Genomic DNA, 18,183 nt, shown 5'->3' with positions numbered 1-18,183 from the left:
TAATACATCGCCTGTTTGCTTCCTGTGTCGGAACGGAGATAGAGAGAGAGAGAGCTAGCGAGAGAGCGAGGGGAGAGTCGCAGCAGAAAATCGATTTCCCGTCAGAGGGCCGAGGGTTATGTGTGGCAGCGTGGCCGCTTACCTTGATGCACGGCGACGCTGCAGCCGTGTCCATCGCAGTAGACGAGCGGGTTCTCTGTCCAGCCTCTTTCATCGGAACAAACGCAGCAGCCTCCTACCATCTCCCTCATACTGAGCGCTGACCGACAGATTTAGAGCAAGAGCAGGATGGCGCAGGGATGGCTGCTGTCCTGGCCAGCAGGCAGCCAGGGCAGCATCGTCTGGACTCGTAGCTCACCGACTCGAGCGGGATCCGGAGCCCCTTGGGCGGCGATCGAACACTGAGAAAGAGAGACGTAAACAAGAAGATGAGGAGCAGGCAGTCGCAGGTTTCAGCGATGGATTCAGTAGGCTGTGAACCCCTCTCTCTCTCTCTCTCTCTCTCTCTCTCCCTCTCTGCCCTTCTGATAGCAGAAGCGAACTGCGCACGCTCTGCTGCAGATGCACACTCACACACGCTCTCACTCAGGAGGTGTGTGTATGCGGTGTATATGTGTGCGTGCGTGCCCGCGCGTGGCTACTGGATTTAGTGCGGTATTGCTTTTTTTCTTTGTTCAGGTCATGTGGTGTTATACGTGAATTTCAAAGAACTAAAGCATATTTTCCTCCAGATCGTCATAAACCTATCACGCTTTCTTTAAGAAACAGAACTCGTCTTCCCGGTAGTTTCGAACAGTTGATAATGAGAACCTAATAGGGACTGAAAAGCGTCGACGGGTTCTCTTCTTGACAGATACATCAGAACGATTTCACTTTTCAAACCGATCTAGCTTTTGAAGGTCAGCATACTGTAGTTGATGAAAAATATTAATACTTGTCAGTATAACCAAGGAAGCATTATTATTTTTTTAAATAGGTAACGGTGCCCACTCCATCTGCAAAATCGAATTTAATGCGCGTGAATAAGGTGGGATGCTTAACTCGTATACACAATGTTTCCAAAAATCTCACCCTGATTTTTCTGAACTTATGATTATGTGTAGAATGTACTTTTTGCTGACAGTGTAATTCTTTCCCGCTTGTTCATCTTAAATATAAAAATTCATTACTGCCTAACAGCACAGTTCAAGTACATAACCAGTCCTTAGAAATGTGGAAACTAATGTTAAAATGGGAGCTAGCAGGCACTCTTAACCGATCCCTTTTTTGATTTTTGTAACAACAAAAAATGAGAAAAAAATCAAGAATTTTTAACCTACACTTTTAAAAATAATGATTCTAAAATGGCACCATTTCTTGATAAGGAACCATTTCATTCTGGGAATGGGTTCTTTGAATATGAAATTGGATCTCTGAGCTTTGAAAATGCTTCTGATTTGTGGATAAATAAAACTTCTCTAACAAAGTAGGCTACCCACACTCTTAAAAATAAAGGTGCCAGAATGGGTCTTCAAAGCAATATCACAGGGGAACTGTTTTTGGCTCCCAAAAGGCCCATCCACATGAAGGTTCCAGAAGGATCCTTTTTTTATTTTGATCTGTAACAAACTCCATACAGTAAATAACCATGAATAGATGGCAACAGGATTGTGAAATATCAATGACGTAATATTTTAAAAGGACTCCTGCTGCATATGCAAAGTAACACGGGTTAATTTCTGGTTTTCTTAATCTTTTGGTGTCCTGTTAGGTAGCCTGTACCATACAATAATGAGTTTGGGTTTTTTCTACATAAGAGGAATGTTTTTCAAAGCAAAAAGAACAAACGTCAAATGCAAAGAACACTTCCTAGAATGAAATGGTACTTGGTCAAACAGGAACTACACAACCCATAAAGTGCCATTGTTTAAGACTTCTGCAAGATGCAATCAGACCAAGACCACTTGAACTTAACCAGAGTTATTTTATGCAGTAAGAGTCCTTTTAAAACCAGGAACCCACCTGGGAGTTCACAAATCTGTTCCCACCTCTATTTGGTTATTTATGGAACTTGTTATGGAGCTAAATAAATAAATGTTCTTTCTGGAACCTACACATGGATGGTTATTTTGGGAACCAAAGATGATTCCCTCATGGCACTGCTCTGAAGAACCACTTGGACGCCTTTATTTTTAAGAGGGTGCGTAAATTTAAAATAAAACAAAACAAAGCTGGCGACTTAGGAGCACCTGTTGGTGGTTACTTTACTGGCTTTAAACACTTTAACTGTGAGTAGCATGTTAGACCTCTGAGGATTTTAGCAGTATAACAGAAATTTGGGTAGCTCAGACCTCTTACCTCTTTTCCAAACTCTCTCTAGTGCTGCTAATATGGAGACCAAAACTGCACAGAGTGCACCAGATGAGGCCTCACTAATGCATTTTAAATCTTAAGCATAACCTCCCTTATACATATATAGCCTGACATTCTATTAGTTTTTTTGGTCACTTCTGTATGATAGATAGATATATCTGGATGTAGATAGTGATGAGTCCACTGTGACTCTCATGTTCTTCTCATATGGGGTACTTTTGAGGTTCAGACCTCCCATTGTGTATTCAAATCTAACTTTTCTAGTTCCTGCATGTCATACTTTGCATTTATCATTAGATTTCATCTGCCTCCAAGTGTGTGGGCCTGGAAACAACCGGGTGGGCAAGCAATAAGCCATTCTGGGGGATGTGGGGGTCCCCTTGAAGGTTATATTAACGATTGATCTAAGATTTGGGGGTGTTCCCCCTTTGAGGTGAGCAACTAAAATAATTCATAGTTGACAGTTAACATAAATCAACTGAAAATGTTGGGCAGGGATCTTGCTTCAGTATGGGCCCGGGCTCCCCTGTAGTTTTGCCCCATCTGCCACAAATCTGCCCACAGCCAGAATGCTGTCCAAATCTCTCTGTAACAATTTAGGTGATTCTACATTACCTATCCTTCCACCTAGTATGGTATCATCTGCAAACGTAACCAGCTTATTGATTGTATTCTTGCCAGATTGTTTATATCTAATAAAAAGAGCAGTGGCCCCAGCACCGATCCCTGCTGGATACCACTTATGACGTCACCCATTTCTGAAAATTTTCCCATCCCCATAACCTTTACTTCCTGTCTTTGAGCCAATTTTGTAGCCACCTACAGACCACACTCTGAACTTTTATCATTAATTTTTCATGTTGTATCTTATCAGAAGCCTTCTAAAAATAAAAAAAATAAAATCATATGCACCTCTCTGACCATATACGTGTGTTGCTTCCTCATAGAATTCCAGTATCCATGACCTTCCTCATGAAGGAACCCATGTTGAGTTTTTCCTAACCCTAGACACACTTCCTTGGTCATTTTCATAATAACTGCTTCAATTAATTTACCTGTCATGCAAGTTAAGCTTACTTGCCTAGAGTAACTTGGATTTGCTCCATTATCCTTTTTATTCAACTGGATAATATTTGCTAGTCTCCAGTCTTTAGGAAAAAAAAAACAATATATGTGCCAAGAGTTTATATATGTACTCACTAACGTCCTTAAGCACTCTTAGATAATTGATATCTGGTCCTGTAGATTTGTTAGACTTCAACCCTTTTAATCTACACAGCATTTCTTCCTCTACTATTTCCAAGTCACTAAGTACCTCCTTAGTAGTCCCTGTTACTTTTGGGAGATTATTGACATTTTCATGTGTAAACATTAGTACTGTAAAGTTCAATTTCAAAGCATTTCATAGTACTCCTCCATAGTGCATAGTTCACCTCCTCCTTCGCTGCTCTTTTACTACCAAGATACTAAAAAACTCTCTTTGGGTCGGCTGTCACCTTTTCTGCAAGTTTTCTCTCCAGCTGCCTTTTCGCCTTCTTAATGTCCTTTTTAACTGTTGCACTCATGCTCTTTTGTGCCCTACAATCGCTCTGCAGTTACTAATCTTATCTGCTTTATACAGCCATTTCTTTTCCTTTCTAACATCCATTTTAGTTCCTTATTTATCAACATATAAATTTCCTGTAATGTCCTTCTGCTTCTAGGCTCCATGTTCCGAACTCCATTTGAACAAATGGTACAGCACTATACTGGCAAGCATGTAAAGGTGAAATGGCTCATCTGGATTTTGTACCGCGATTACATCAAGCACTTTTAAATACCAGACCAAGTGGTACTTCTAAAACTGGTGGTACATTAGGGGTTGTCATACTTGATGACTACAGTTGCTAATTTCATTGTCTGAGTATGTCAGGTGCAACCAGCTGAAGGAATGACAGCTTTATAGAAGAAAACTTTTGGAGCATCTATCAGGTGGTACCGTACAATGTCCAAAATTATAAAAAAAAAATAAGTGCTGTTTGGTATAAGTGTCCCACAAAATCAGGGCTGAAAATCAAATTAAAGGAGTCAGTTGGTTAGCCAGATGTTAGGTCACTCTGTAGGTCTTGCCAAAACTGACACCTCCTTCTGGGAAGCTCGGGTTTTTATGGTGAGTCAACAAGAAGGGATGGAGTCCGTTGCCCTCATTGGGCAGTTTCTCAGCACTGTGGATAAAGAAGGAGATGACAATGTTAATGATAGTGCCCCCTATTGTCCAAATGGGTTATTACATACGTCGACAGCGCCTGTAAGGAGATCCTCTGACGTGCTTCTGTGTTTAAATGTGACCATTTAAAACTAATTTGACTCGTGCATAGATTGAGCTTAAAATGTGGAACATTTATCTTTAAGAAAGTCCATCTATCCATTAATTTTTAAACCAGCTCAATGTAACTCTGGGTCACGGGGGAGCCTGTCCTGGGCAGGAAGCCTTCCTGGAGGGAACGTCATGTCAATGTCTTAAAAATGAAATTTACAGAAAAGAAAACCAAGAGCACGTCTGATAGCGAGCAGGGCATTTATAACTTTCTTTTATACATCAGTTCTTTGAAATCTTTCCATCTACAATACACAAGCTGTGGTGTGCATACAGAACCCACCCACCTACAACTACATTCTGAAGTCATTTTCATACACCCCAAAATTTTGCACAGCCACAAATGCAGTCAGTTAGTTTCAGAACTGCAGGACATGAGTGCTGCTTTTTTGTCTATTCTGTTCCCTCCGTAGCCATTTTGTTAAAGTAAGTGAAGTGTGGACATGCCAGACGGGGCTGGCCAAAATGGAATTAAGACTTGACGCACTTTATCTTTACTTTCCTCAAGGACGATGAGTCACCAGCAGCACCAGGACATTCTGTGTTTTCTTTTCTGTGAATATTATGAGCCTGTTCAAACATGACATTGCATTCAGATATGCTGGCTGAGATGTGCAAAGCCTGCTGCAAACATTCAAAAGTGTGCACGCGTGTGTAAAGCCCATACCGACTGCTGGTAGACGCGTCCAGGTGGATGAGTATCCTTGAGGATGTTGTGCAGCCTTTTGTGTTGGTCTGGTCCAGGCAGTGAAAAATAAATACAGGCCGCATGCTGGCAAATCTGAAACTAACAAGTAAGAAGAAAAGCTTACAATGGGCAGAAGTCTGGAATCTCCAAGAAATCCACTGTCCAGTGACTGCGCGCTTATGCTTATTTTAACCTTTTCTCTTCTCTGTTGTAGATGACATTGGTGTTTGGCGTAGAAGCAGCCAACTGATGACCTGTGAGGCGTGTGTTACTCAATCTACACACTCTGATGTGCATCATGGCCTTTACCTTCTTTTTCTATCCAGTTAGAACCAGTTTGCCCCACTTCTCTCAAGACAATAGTGGACACCTTTGTATGACTTGTTCAGCTTCTTGGCAATCTGTCACATGGGGTAACCTTCATTTTGCGAAACAATGGACCAACCTTTTTCTTGAGAAAGCTGTTTTGTTTTGCCAATTTTGTAACAGAGAACTGAACTTTAGGAATGCCAGGACCTTGCAAGCCAAGGATAGACAACTGATTTGTTTTATTGAGCAGAATAACAGGTTTCATCTGTGCCAACACCATTACAAAGGTTTCTCTAATAACCAAAGTGTATGTAAACATGACTAATTAAAAGCTGGGTCTTTTGTCTAGCTTACTTGCCCATTAATATATTACTCTACTCTACTTTCCCCTTTTGTATTATTATGTAGCCATTGTCAGAATGCCTGAAATGTCACAGACTTCTCCCCACCTTCCCTTCTACATTTAATACCTCAGGCAATTAGGTGTAGTAAAAGAAAATTATGTATTATTGATAATATTCATAAATAATAACAATAGGCAAAGTACATTTGAATATTGGCAACCATACAACCTGATAAATGCTGATGTGTAGTTTCAGGCGGCACACAGTCTTGTTAGTTATTTAAAATGTCTCTAGTTAAGTCCTCATTTGTGGTCAGCTTTCTTCAGAACAGGCCGCATGCCTGTCTCAATATGGCTGCCGAGCTGTGCTCTTGATTGTGTTGTCCTTTTCAGTTCATGGTGTGTGAGATGCTCCTTCATCAAATGTTTGTAAGAGAGAGGGAGGGAGGGGTAAAGCAAGCACATTTATAGATTTTCTGTCCAAACCCTATAGCCAATAAGGCGTCATGATACTTAAAGGCTTCTGATACAAGCCAACTCCAAACAGCCATAGATCAGACCAATGGGGTACAGAATACCTTCACACCTGCCCCCAAAACCATTTGTTACGGTGAAGCTTGCCAGCTACATAGTTGGCCTCCATGCAGGGGTTTACTGAGAGGGTCCTGCAGAGAATCAGTTGCCAAACTTGTTTGAGTATCTTCCCCCAACCCTGTCATAAAATTACAAAGAGACTTAGTCCTTAAAGTGGGTAGGGGTACTTAACCATACAAATAAAGACATACAAAATATTTATCAACTTATATGCAAAATTTCATACCACAACAATGGCCTAAGAGAATTTACTGTTGGGTGGCTGTAGTAATGGCTTCTGAAAAGGGACTTTGCAGTCACATGTGAATAATAAATTAAAAATCAGTCATTTCAAGCAGTAAGGACCATTTGCCACATTAGGAATTTATTGGCTATATTTTTAAACCACTTTAATGGCACCTTTATTAAAAAATACCAGTTTCCATCAAAAACATGAACATGTCTGGTAGATTCCAAAATTTGGAACATTTGTATAAATATTCAGCAAAACAAGAGTGAAAGGGAAGGTCTACAGAACGGTAGTGAGACCAGCTATGTTATATAGTTGGAGACGGTGGCACTGAGCAGAAAGCAGGAGACAGAACTGGAGGTGACAGAGTTAAAGATGCTGAGATTTGCATTGGGTGTGACGAGGATGGACAGGATTAGAAATGAGGACATTAAAGGGTTAGCTCAAGTTGGATGGTTGGGAGACAAAGTCAGAGAGGCAAGATTGTGTTGGTTTGGACATGTGCAGAGGAGAGATGCTGAGTATATTGGGAGAAGGGTGCTAAGGATAGAGCTGCCAGGCAAGAGGAAAAGAGGAAGGTCTAAGAGAAGGTTTATGGATCTGGTGAGAGAGGACATGCAAGTGATGGGTGTGATAGAGCAAGATGATGAGGACAGAAAGATATGGAAGAAGATGATCTGCTGTGGCAACCCCTAATGGGAGTAGCCAAAACAAGAAGAAGAAGTGTAAATATTCAGCAAAACTGGGCCGACCATTAGTGCTCGACATGACTTGATTCTCACCTGAGAATGGCGGGAACTCTGGTCTTCAGTTTCACAGCTTCACATGCATAGCCTGGTATGGCATTGTTGTTACCCGCAGTGGCAGTGCCATTATTATGTAAAGGTGCTGGACACTTCAACAGTGGATTCACAATGTACTGAGACAACTTCACGTTTTTGCATTTCATTTTCTTCCCTCATGAAGCAACACTTCACACCCCAGAATGACAAGGTGAAAACAGGATTTTAGAAATTTTTGCCCATTTATTACAATTATTATTTACTTTGCAGATGCCTTTTTCCTAGGTGACTTATTAAGCAAGTTAAATACATACAGGAATAAAGGTACAAGCATCAAAAGTAATAGAAAACAAAATAAAAATCAAGCACGAAATAGAACTACATGATTATATGTGAAGCTAGAATACCACAAAACTCAGTACCCTAAAGTCTTTATTATTGTAACAACAACAACCCTATAGGAGAGAAGCTAAGCAGGTCTAAAATATTAAATAAACAGATGTGTTTTCAAAGAGGCCTAAACACAGGTAAATTAGGTGCTGTTCAAATAGATAAAGGAAGTTCATTCCACAGAAAAATTGCTTCTCACTTTCAAGAGACAACCCTGTGCCATCTTCTAGTCAATGGGTAGGAGAGCGCTGGGCTCCTATCAGTCCACCATATACCAAAATAGTCTTGGCTTTCCCAGCTAACAATCACATGCTTCCACCTAGAGGTCCCATGGCCTCGCTATTAGGACATCTACCGTTTTATTGTCTGAAGAGAATATTACCTCTTTCCATCTTGCTATTCTGAGTTATACTGTACAACCCACAGGAGGGCTTGTTGCCACCTAGTGGTCTCTGAAACTGATGTGTGCAGGACCATTTCAAAGACCTAATGAAACTTCCAGAGATTTACCAAGGGACAGGAGCACCCCTACCTGTGACTAACCAATTAGGCACTTCTGTCGCTAACCTTGTCACCTGTTTCTGCATCCACTGCTCCAAGTAGATGACCAGTGAGGGCAGCTGACTCCAACCCTTCCAGGCCAGGCCCTATAGAGTCAAACTAGATGATGGAGCTCCACAAGAAGCAAAGACCCACTCAACCAAGCAAGGACATTACTAGAGAAAAGGCTACTGCCTGTATTTTCAGTTTTGAAGCCATCATCTGTTTTTTTTTTTGTCTTTCCGTTGAAAGAATTAAATGGGATAGCTTGGTTGGTGTTCCAACATTTCATCCTTAACTCTGGGTTTCACTAACGTTCGTCCAAATTTTTATACACTGTATATATTATGATGCCCAAGGGCGCATACAGCCACCCTATCCCCGACACAAACAGGCAGGACACCAATTGCCACACAGCACACAGTTGTAGACTCCACAACAGACAAGGCAAAACACACTCCCTTTTGCCACCAGTCCTTCCTCCTCCACTCTTCCTCAGACTTTGTCCTCTTCCTCCCAACTCTGGCCATCGACTTCTGGCATCCGGCCCCTTTTTACAGGGCACCTGGAAAGACTCCAGGTGCCCAACAAGCTTCTTCTGGCCGCACTTCTGCCACACCCTTAGGGCCCTGAAAATGTCCATGTGCCCCCTGGTGGTGCTTACTGCCCCAGCTGGGTTGAGCTCCCATACTTATGCCCATTGGCCCTGCTGGAAACCAAGGGGAGAAACTGTCCTGGAAATACTCTCTCCCCTGGTTTTTCCACAATAAGGGCGTCCTGGCTGTCTGCCACAATATATACGTATATAATATATAATAATATAATATATAATTAATTATATTATGGTGGTTTAACAAGATATTAAACAAAAGAAGGCCTGGTCGGTTTAGAGAAAATCAAGACTCTGTTTAGTGGTCACAGGATCAAGTTGGAGCTCCGTCTGGTGGTCATATCTCCCCGAAATTAGAAAACCCCTTTCTGGGAGTCTCTCTGTTTTTTACAGTAGTCGCTGGATGGGTAGGGGCCGAGTCACAGCCTCCTTGTGTCCCCTAGTGGTGGTGCTGATCTCTGGGGAGCCCAGAAGGTAACTCTCTGATGTGCACGCATGTCATTATATATATAATAATGTATATAATATATAATGTACATATATACTGTATATATGAAAAATGGTAGTCAAAAAAACAATAACTTACAGATTCAATCGCTTCACAAAGCTGGATTTATTCTCTATCATATTTATAACAAACACACATTTAGAGGTCACTCCATTGGCAGTTTTTATGTCATCTGAACTGAATAGCAGACAACCGTTTCACACTTGTAGGTCTACAACACTAGCACTGTCTTTGATAAAGTTGGAAAAATTCTTGCGATGGTTTGTGACCACTTGAAGAATAGACTCCTTCTGTTCCTCGTCCTTTTGTCAGTGTGTCATCGTACGCTCAGCTACATCATTCGTTACCATCATGGGTGCTGACAGTTCACAAAATCCATTGAAGATGAATCATCTGTCCACCGTTATGGTGGTTTCTTGAGAAATGACTGAGACCTTTCATTGCTTTTTTTCCATTAGGACATCAAAGAAGGATGTTGCTCTTTTTGTTACCAGATCCTCCAGCTTCAGCTGTTCAGATTCATTTGCCAGCCAAGGATGTCTATCAATGTCTGGGACGGTGGCCACTGCAGGTTTTGCACCATCATTTTTTCTACTGAGACTGTCATTAAAAAGGGCTGACATAGAAACTCCTGCTGACTTCTACAATGTTCTGGAAAGTCCTACCTAATAATAGAATGTTTTGGAAACTTCCACTTATTATTAGAAACTTTTGGGAACTCAACATTAGTAGAATGTTCTTTCTTTCATTCTTTTTAATTGTTAACTACTCACTTAATCAGTTAAGAGACTCGCTCGAGTATACGTACCGTTACGTTATAATATAAAAAAAATGTTCCAAATTGGTGCGACTTGTAAATGCTTCACAATCAGGCTAGAAGGAACATGGCATATTTTAATATCAATTCGAGTCCAGCAGCCCTACTAATCACAGTGACATTTGAAAAAGGGGGTTTTCTATATCAGAACCATATGTAAATGATAACCGTTGCAGTTGCGTACATGCATTGTGACATTTGTCTGTGTGACGCACTGAACTATCAAATAGATAATAAACTTGTCTATCCGCCATAACTATGTTTTGGTTCATGTAAAAAGACAAAATAAGCTATTGTAGAATGAATGGGGCGCACGGGAATTTTTTTTTTTTTAATTTCCATTAACCCTGACATTAGCAGGGCCGGTTCTCCTTTAAGTGCGAGGGCAGAAAGACGCTGCGTGAAATCACAGGCGCGCATTGTTTGCTTACTAAGAAAGCGAGGCGGGCGGGTGACGTGAAACGCATAAATGAGTGTGGTGGCCGTCATGGACCGGAAATGAATAGAGTGCGCGTGCTCGCGCCTCGACGCAGCTGTCAAGTCGATTTTCAAAGGCGGAGCAACCGACTTACTGACGAACAACAAAAAATGAACAAATGCCTAAACAAATGTGAAGGAAATAGCATACGGTAGATTAAATGAGACAGTTTCGATGTGTGCCAGAGAGTGTCCCACGACTCAAGGTTGTTTTCTTCTTTGCACCTTGCGCCCGATGCTCCAGTGTCCTGTAGTGGATGGATGTTTATAAGCTGTAACAGCTTTGCCAGTTGGCATCATCGTGACGGCAATGCCATCGTTGATTTCAGAAATGGTTGTTACCTTTAGGCTTCAGAGGGTCATATTTAGTTGGGTCGTCATCTGATACCTCAAAAAGCAGGAAATCGAAAAGCGAAATCGATGGCAGTGAACAGTTATTTACAAAAACGTAAGTTACTGATCAAGATCACCCACCGTGGAAAAATGTTTTGTATAACCAATACTATTCAGAAGCATTTGATTCTATCTATGCATTAATTTAAAATAAAAGAATTGGAAGAGCTTATCTTGCTAGTATGCCATTCAAGAAGTGAACCTGGCCTGGTTCTCAAGACACAGGCTTACTCTGAATGCGGTTGTTTTTTGAATACACATGTACAAGAGAGCATGAAAACTTCACACAGGCAACAGCCAGGCTTGAGGGAACTTTATTTGTGAGGCAACAGAGATAACCGCTCCGCCTCAGTGTCTCTCTCCATTCATTTACTGACATTGCTTATTCTGATTAAGCATCGCAGGCATCTGGAGCCCACAACAGCAGTACAGTCACTAAACAGGGTGCCAGTCTGTCACAGGGCATGCCCTCACAAACTCCTGGCAAATTCCACAAATCAACCTAACAAGCCGCTCTTTATACATGTGAAATTAATATTGTGGTCACTAAAATGAGTGTATCATCTATAAGGAAGATCTCAGCACATACCCTGTAGGAACTTTTCCATCTGACTCTTAATTTGAGAAAATTAATATAATGATTTAGGCATTCTAAATACAGTGACTTTAGAAAGTATGCAGACCCCTTCACTATTTTCAGATTTTGTTATATTGCAGCCTTGTGCTAAAATCATTTAAATTTGTTTTTTTTTATTTCTTCATCAAGCATCACGCAGTCACCCCAGAATGACAAAGCAAAAACAGGATTTTAATTTTTTTTTTAATTTCTATTAAAAATAAAAGGCTGCAGTATCTCATTGACACAGATATTCAGAGCCTCTGCTATGAAGTTAGGTGCATCCCATTCTATTCATCACCATTGAGATGTTTCTCCACCTTGTTTGCAGTCCACCTGTGGTCAATTCAGTCAATCGGACATGATTAGGAATGGAACACATCTGCCTACAGAAGGTTCCACAGTTGAGCAAAAACCCAGTCATGATGTCAAAGGTGTTGCCTACAGAGCTTAGATACAGGATTGTGTCGAGGCACTCATCTGGGGAAGGCTGCAAAAAATGTCTGCAGCATTGAAGGTTCGTAAGACCACAGTTGCAGCCATAATTCTTAAATGGAAAAATTTTGTAACACCCAGTAATATTCCTAGAGCTGGCCACTTTGCCAAACTGGGGAGAAGGGCTATGCTAAGACAGTTGACCAAGATTTGAGTTCCAGACAACCTGTGTGGATATAGGAGAAACTTCCAGGAGGATAACCATCACTGCAACACTCAAGCAATTTGGGCTATGGAGACGAATCAGAATATATAGGAAGGTTGTGGAAGACTTTGTGCTGTGGTGCAGGGACAACATCAGCAAGCCAAAAGAGCTGGTGGTGGACTTCTGGTGTGCCAAGAAGTCTCTGACACCCGTCATCATTCAGGGGGAAGTGGTGCAGAGCACCAAGTACCTGGAGGTTCGCATGAACAGCAAATTGGACTGGTCTGACAACACAGGGGCACTGGACAGGAAGGGCCAGAGCAGACTGGACTTCCTAAGGAGACTCCGGTCTTTTGATGTATGCAACAAGATGCTGGAAATGTTCTATCAGTCCATAGTAGCCAGTGTGTTGTTCTATGCTGTGGTCACCTGATTAAGCAACTTGATCTCAAAGGATGCACAAATTTACCAAGAAAGCCTGATGCATCACAGGGCCAATCCTGGACAAACACTTGAAGCTGATGTGGAAAAGAGGAAGGTGGCAAATTTGGATGCCATCATGAAAAATTCCCTACATGCCCTCCAGGAGTTGATCTCTTATAGCATGTTTAGCTACAGGCTCAGTCTACCACGATGTGCTAAGAAGAGAGTCTGGGGGTCTGTTTAGCCCACTGCTATTAGGCAATTCAGTGCTTCCTCCCGATATACTCTTTAAGTTCATTTTGAAATTTCTGTACAGTATACATTATTTATTTACTTATAGATTGATTGAATATTAGTTTATCTAATCTAATCTATGTCAGACTGACAACACATAGGCCTCTCCTCAGTAAAAGACACATGGAAGGCCGCTTGGAGTTTTCAAAAAGGCACCAATGGACTCTCAGACTGTGAGAAACAAGATTCTCTGGTATGATGACACCAAGGTAATCATCATGTCTGGAAGACACCAGGCACCAATCACCATCTGTGTAATTCCATTGCAATAGTGAACCATGGTGGTGGCAACATCATGCTATGGGCTTGTTTTTCAGTGGCAGGGACTGGTAGACTAGTCAGGGTTTAGGCAAAAATGAACCGCACAAAAAGTACAATACTATCCTTAATGAAAATCTGCTCCAGAGCAGACTGGGCTGAAGACAATGATACAAAGCAAAGACAACACAGGATTGTTGCGTGGAAATGTCCATCAGTATCTCAGTCAAAAAAGCCTGGGCTTGAACCCAATCAAACATTTCTGGAGAGACCTGACAATAGTTGTCCACCGATGGGCACCATCCAACGTGAAAATGCTTGAGAGGATCTTCATAGAAGAATGCCAGGAAATCCCCAAATTGAGGTGTGCAAAGCTTATCGTGTCAGACCCAAGAAGACTCTGGGCTGGCATGGCTGGCAAAGACTGCTGAATACTTGTGTCAATGGGATATTTCCGTTTTTTTAATTTTCAATAAAGTGGGCGGCATGGTGGAGTGGTAGTGCTGCTGCCTCGCAGTAAGGAGACCTGGATTCACTTCCCGGATCCTCCCTGCGTGGAGTTTGCATGTTCTCCCCGTGTCTGCGTGGGTTTCCTCCTGCAGGTTAGGTGCATCGGCGATCCGAAATTATCCCTAGTGTGTGCTTGGTGTGTGGGTGTGTGTGCCCTGCGGTGGGCTGGTGCCCTGCCCGGGGATTGTTTCCTGCCTTGCACCCTATGTTGGCTGGGATTGGCTCCAGCAGACCCCCGTGACCCTGTAGTTAGGATGTAGTGGGCTGGATGATGGATGGATGAATTTTCAATAAATCTGCAAAAAAATGATAAAATCCTGTTTTCACCTTGTCATTCTGAGATACTGAGTGTTGCTTGATATGGTAAAAAATAATTAAACAAAATGTGAAAAAGAGGTCTGACGACTTTATAAATCCACTGTAATCAATTGTTTATTGAATGCCTTCTTGCATATCCAGCATTACTTGTATTACTTCTCCTGAAGAATTGAGTTAAAAAGAGGTAAACAGCAAAATATTAAGAATACAAAAGGGACAATTAGAGAACCATATGCAGTCCATCAGGTATATTTCCCACAATGCACCATACTTTACCTGGCAGGTGCTGTCAGTCCAGCATTTCCTGTTGCCTGGCAGAGTCAAGCAGCTTGTAACTTTCTGTCCTCTGGTTGTCTATTGTATTTACAAGAATATGATAGCAACACTCATCACTTAAATCTCTGATTTTTCATTTGCCTCAAGATATTCTGAAATGGAATTTTTAATTTTGCATGTATGCAGCAGTTTGTTTTGCTGTTTTTTCTTTAAAACTCTAGCTCTTGCAAATCATTTACTTGCTAGTTACCGTTTGAACCTCACCTATTTCCTTTAGTTCCAGATACGTTTAAAACCATTATCTAGCACAGGGCCTCTCAAGTTCAGTCCTGGGGCTCCCTGCGGTTGAAGGTTTTTGTTCCAGTTAGTTTCACAATCAATGAAGTATTTTACCTCAAATTGAGTTCATTGCTTAATCAGCTGTTTTTTTTTTATTCTCGTCTTGTTCTGAATTCACAAAATCACAGTAGTAGTGCCAGATTTACATCTATAAGAAATTTGGACATGGTTGTATGTTTTCCATCACTTTAAATGCTGTGAACGTAGAGTGACTTGAGGAGTCCAAAAAGAATATTGAGGTTTCCAACCAGGCCATCCCGTTCAATGCAAAGCAGAAAGAAAAACAAAAAATAAGCAAGGGCTCGATGGCACAGCAGGAAAAACAGACACTCTATGGTCGTAATATCCGAACATTGCCTTTGGAATGAATCAGTTCTGAAGAACAGTTCTGGTTGGGAGGTTCGTCCTCTGTTAGGGTCGGTTCCAAATGACACACCTCCGGCCAAAGTGATGGGTGATTTGCAAATGATTTGTTCTTGTGAGCGAGTCACTACCCGAAAAACAGTCTAAGGACTTTCTTTCATTTGATTTGTGAGTGAGTCACTACTCCAGAATCGGTTTAACAATTCTCCTTTATTTTTTCTTGAGTGAGTCACTACCTGAGAATTAATCTAATGATTCTCGTTCATTTGACTTGTGCACGAGTCTACACTTGAGAATCAGTCTAACCGTTTTTGTTCATCTTATTTGTGAATGCATCATTACTATCTGCACAATTCTTATTCAGTTGTGATTCTGTAACGTAACTGTTTTGTCAATGAACTGGCAAGAAAACCTTCTGAGCAAAACTGGGAGATGCACATTAACAAATCAAAACAAAATGTTTAAAAAGGTAGAAAGCGAAACAAAACCGAAGCCCAATTATTTTAGATGAGAGAACAAGTGGGTTGAAACAAAAAGTACACGTGAGGAAAGAGCATAATGATAAACTTTGAGTATTTTAGAATTTTGGTATCCGCAGATTGGATAAGGATTTGAACTCATAGCCATCCTTTTATCCTGTCTGTCGATGATGCATGAGTCGTGACCTTAGAAGCCACGCCCCTAGCAACGCTGGAAGCAGGTCACATGACAGAATTAAACAATGGCGCCATCATACCTATCATACCAAAACATGAGAGTAGCTCCCTATTTTAAATTTGTAACTTAAATTTGTTTTGTTTTATATAAATTATCATAATGGTAAATATATAATTAAGTAGCCATCCCCCGTATTAGTGAAACAGGACAGCAAGGAGGGCCCCACCAGCTCCCTACTCCTGACGTCACTGTTCTCCTTCCCCTTGGCCCACAGCCTCTGTCTCAGATTATATATGAATATATATATGAATATATCGCTCCTGCAAACGAACTATGATTCTTAGTGCAATGAGAGAAGTCGCAAAATCAACCGTAATGTTCAAGCAAATTATAGAAAAAACCTGCTCTACATCCGTTAAGTAGTTCTCTCATTCGCTAACTAAGTGGAATTAAGGTTACGCCACGAGGCAGACGCGTGAGTGAGGAGGGCCCCGCCCCCCTCCCCACAGCTTGATGAGACTCTCTCAGATTAGCGCAAATAAATCGGTACCGCAAGCGAACTATGATACTTAGCGTCATGAGAAAGTCGCAAAATCGACGGAATGTTCAAACAACTTATAGAAAAAAACCCGATCTAAATCCGTTAAGTAGTTCTCTCATGAAAAGCAGACAGACATACAGACAGGTCTTAAAAACTATAAGAAATTTCACGCTTGGACCACGAAATTTTTAAAACTGTTTCTTAGCGAGCACCTATGGGTCAAGGGTAGCCTACATTCCAAATTTCAAATCCCAAGTCCTCGTGGTTTGGGAGATTTCATGATGAGCGAGTCAGTGGTATTTGGCTTTAATATACAGTATATATAGATTATATATGCATGCATACATAAATATTTACAAAATATATGTAATTCCAAATTATTGCATTGATTATTTAATTAAATTTTTGTGAGGCAATCAGTTGGGGACCCCTTCCCTCAACTATAGTATAAGCTATCCCTGAAATTGAATCAAAAGAATCAATTCACTTAAACAGGTAGTTCAAATGAATAAATTCAGCAAATTGAATTGAAATGGCCATCACTACTCCTTCTGAAGAGGACAGGATTTTATAGAGCTCTAACCAGAAGGGGAAGGGCCTTCTGACAGTGGCATGAGCAGGGTCAGTTGGCCTCATTGAGTGCCTTCTTAGAGCTGAGAAAGGAAGAGGTGATGCTGTTAGTAACAGCACCCCCTTTTGTCTTGGAGTGGTATCACAAACCTTAGTTTAGCCTGAAAGATGATCCTTATATGCCCATGCATGACAATACTTATATCTATTTTGTATTTACTTTTTTGCAGTAGACTTTGTTCCCTCAATTGTGCCCTAATATAATGATAATTAACAAGGAGGAGAGCAGATTTGGGGTAAACATCACTAACTGTTGATTGGCTGCAGGGTCAGACCCACCAGCAACGTCATTAGCAGATGACAGCTTAAATAACAAAAGCACCTGGAAAACTAGAAATGAAATGATAATACTGATAATGAGAACCTTTAAATACAAAATAAAAACAAAATTATCCCTATAACAAAAAATGAATACTGGCTAAATGCCTATTAAAATGTAAGAAACCCACTTTTGCAATTTTTGGATCGACACAAGCACAGACATCAGGAATAAACTGCTTGCATAAGTAAGGCAAGAGTTCAATTAAAAGCAGAATTGGATGGAACAAAAACCTTCAGCCACAGGGGCCCTGGGACTGAACTTGAGAAGCACAGATCCTCCAGATCCCCAGTAGTGTAATAACACAGTCCACCCTTAGGTGTCAGTAAACCTCCCCGAGGTAATCTGAGACTGGGAGATGCAGACCTTGAAAGACAGGAGCTTACAGTCAGTGTTTTTAGATCTTTTTGTCAGGTGTTTCTATGGTATCCTGAAGTATAATTACAAGCATTTCATAAGTTTCAAAGGCTTTTATTGACAATTACATTAAGTTTATGCATAGAGTCAATATTTGCAGTGTTGGCCCTTCTTTTTCAAGACCTCTGCAATTCGCCCTGGCATGCTGTCAATCAACTTCTGGGCCAAATCCTGACTGATGGCAGCCCATTTTT

At 41.1% G+C, this 18,183-nt stretch overlaps 1 protein-coding gene across 3 annotated transcripts in view; it reads right to left on the bottom strand.

The window, feature by feature from the left end:
- The window catches only part of LOC114664450 (protein AF-17-like), a 113,754-nt gene extending 113,202 nt beyond the window's left edge, over window positions 1-552 (bottom strand). For 2 of the 3 annotated variants that reach the window (XM_051918753.1, XM_051918754.1), the window contains exon 1: window positions 143-550. In XM_051918753.1, coding sequence (XP_051774713.1) covers window positions 143-251 — 109 coding nt within the window. In that variant the 5' untranslated portion in view covers window positions 252-550. Of the gene's footprint in view, window positions 1-142 lie in introns of all 3 variants that reach the window. The other variant, XM_028818530.2, reaches the window with a different exon arrangement.
- Between the last annotated feature and the right edge of the window lie 17,631 nt (window positions 553-18,183).

Source organism: Erpetoichthys calabaricus, chromosome 14 (assembly GCF_900747795.2).
Source record: "Erpetoichthys calabaricus chromosome 14, fErpCal1.3, whole genome shotgun sequence".
NCBI classification, from domain to species: Eukaryota; Metazoa; Chordata; class Cladistia; order Polypteriformes; family Polypteridae; genus Erpetoichthys; species Erpetoichthys calabaricus.
Note: the sequence above shows the minus strand (reverse complement) of the source record. Positions and strands in the feature narration are given on the sequence as shown.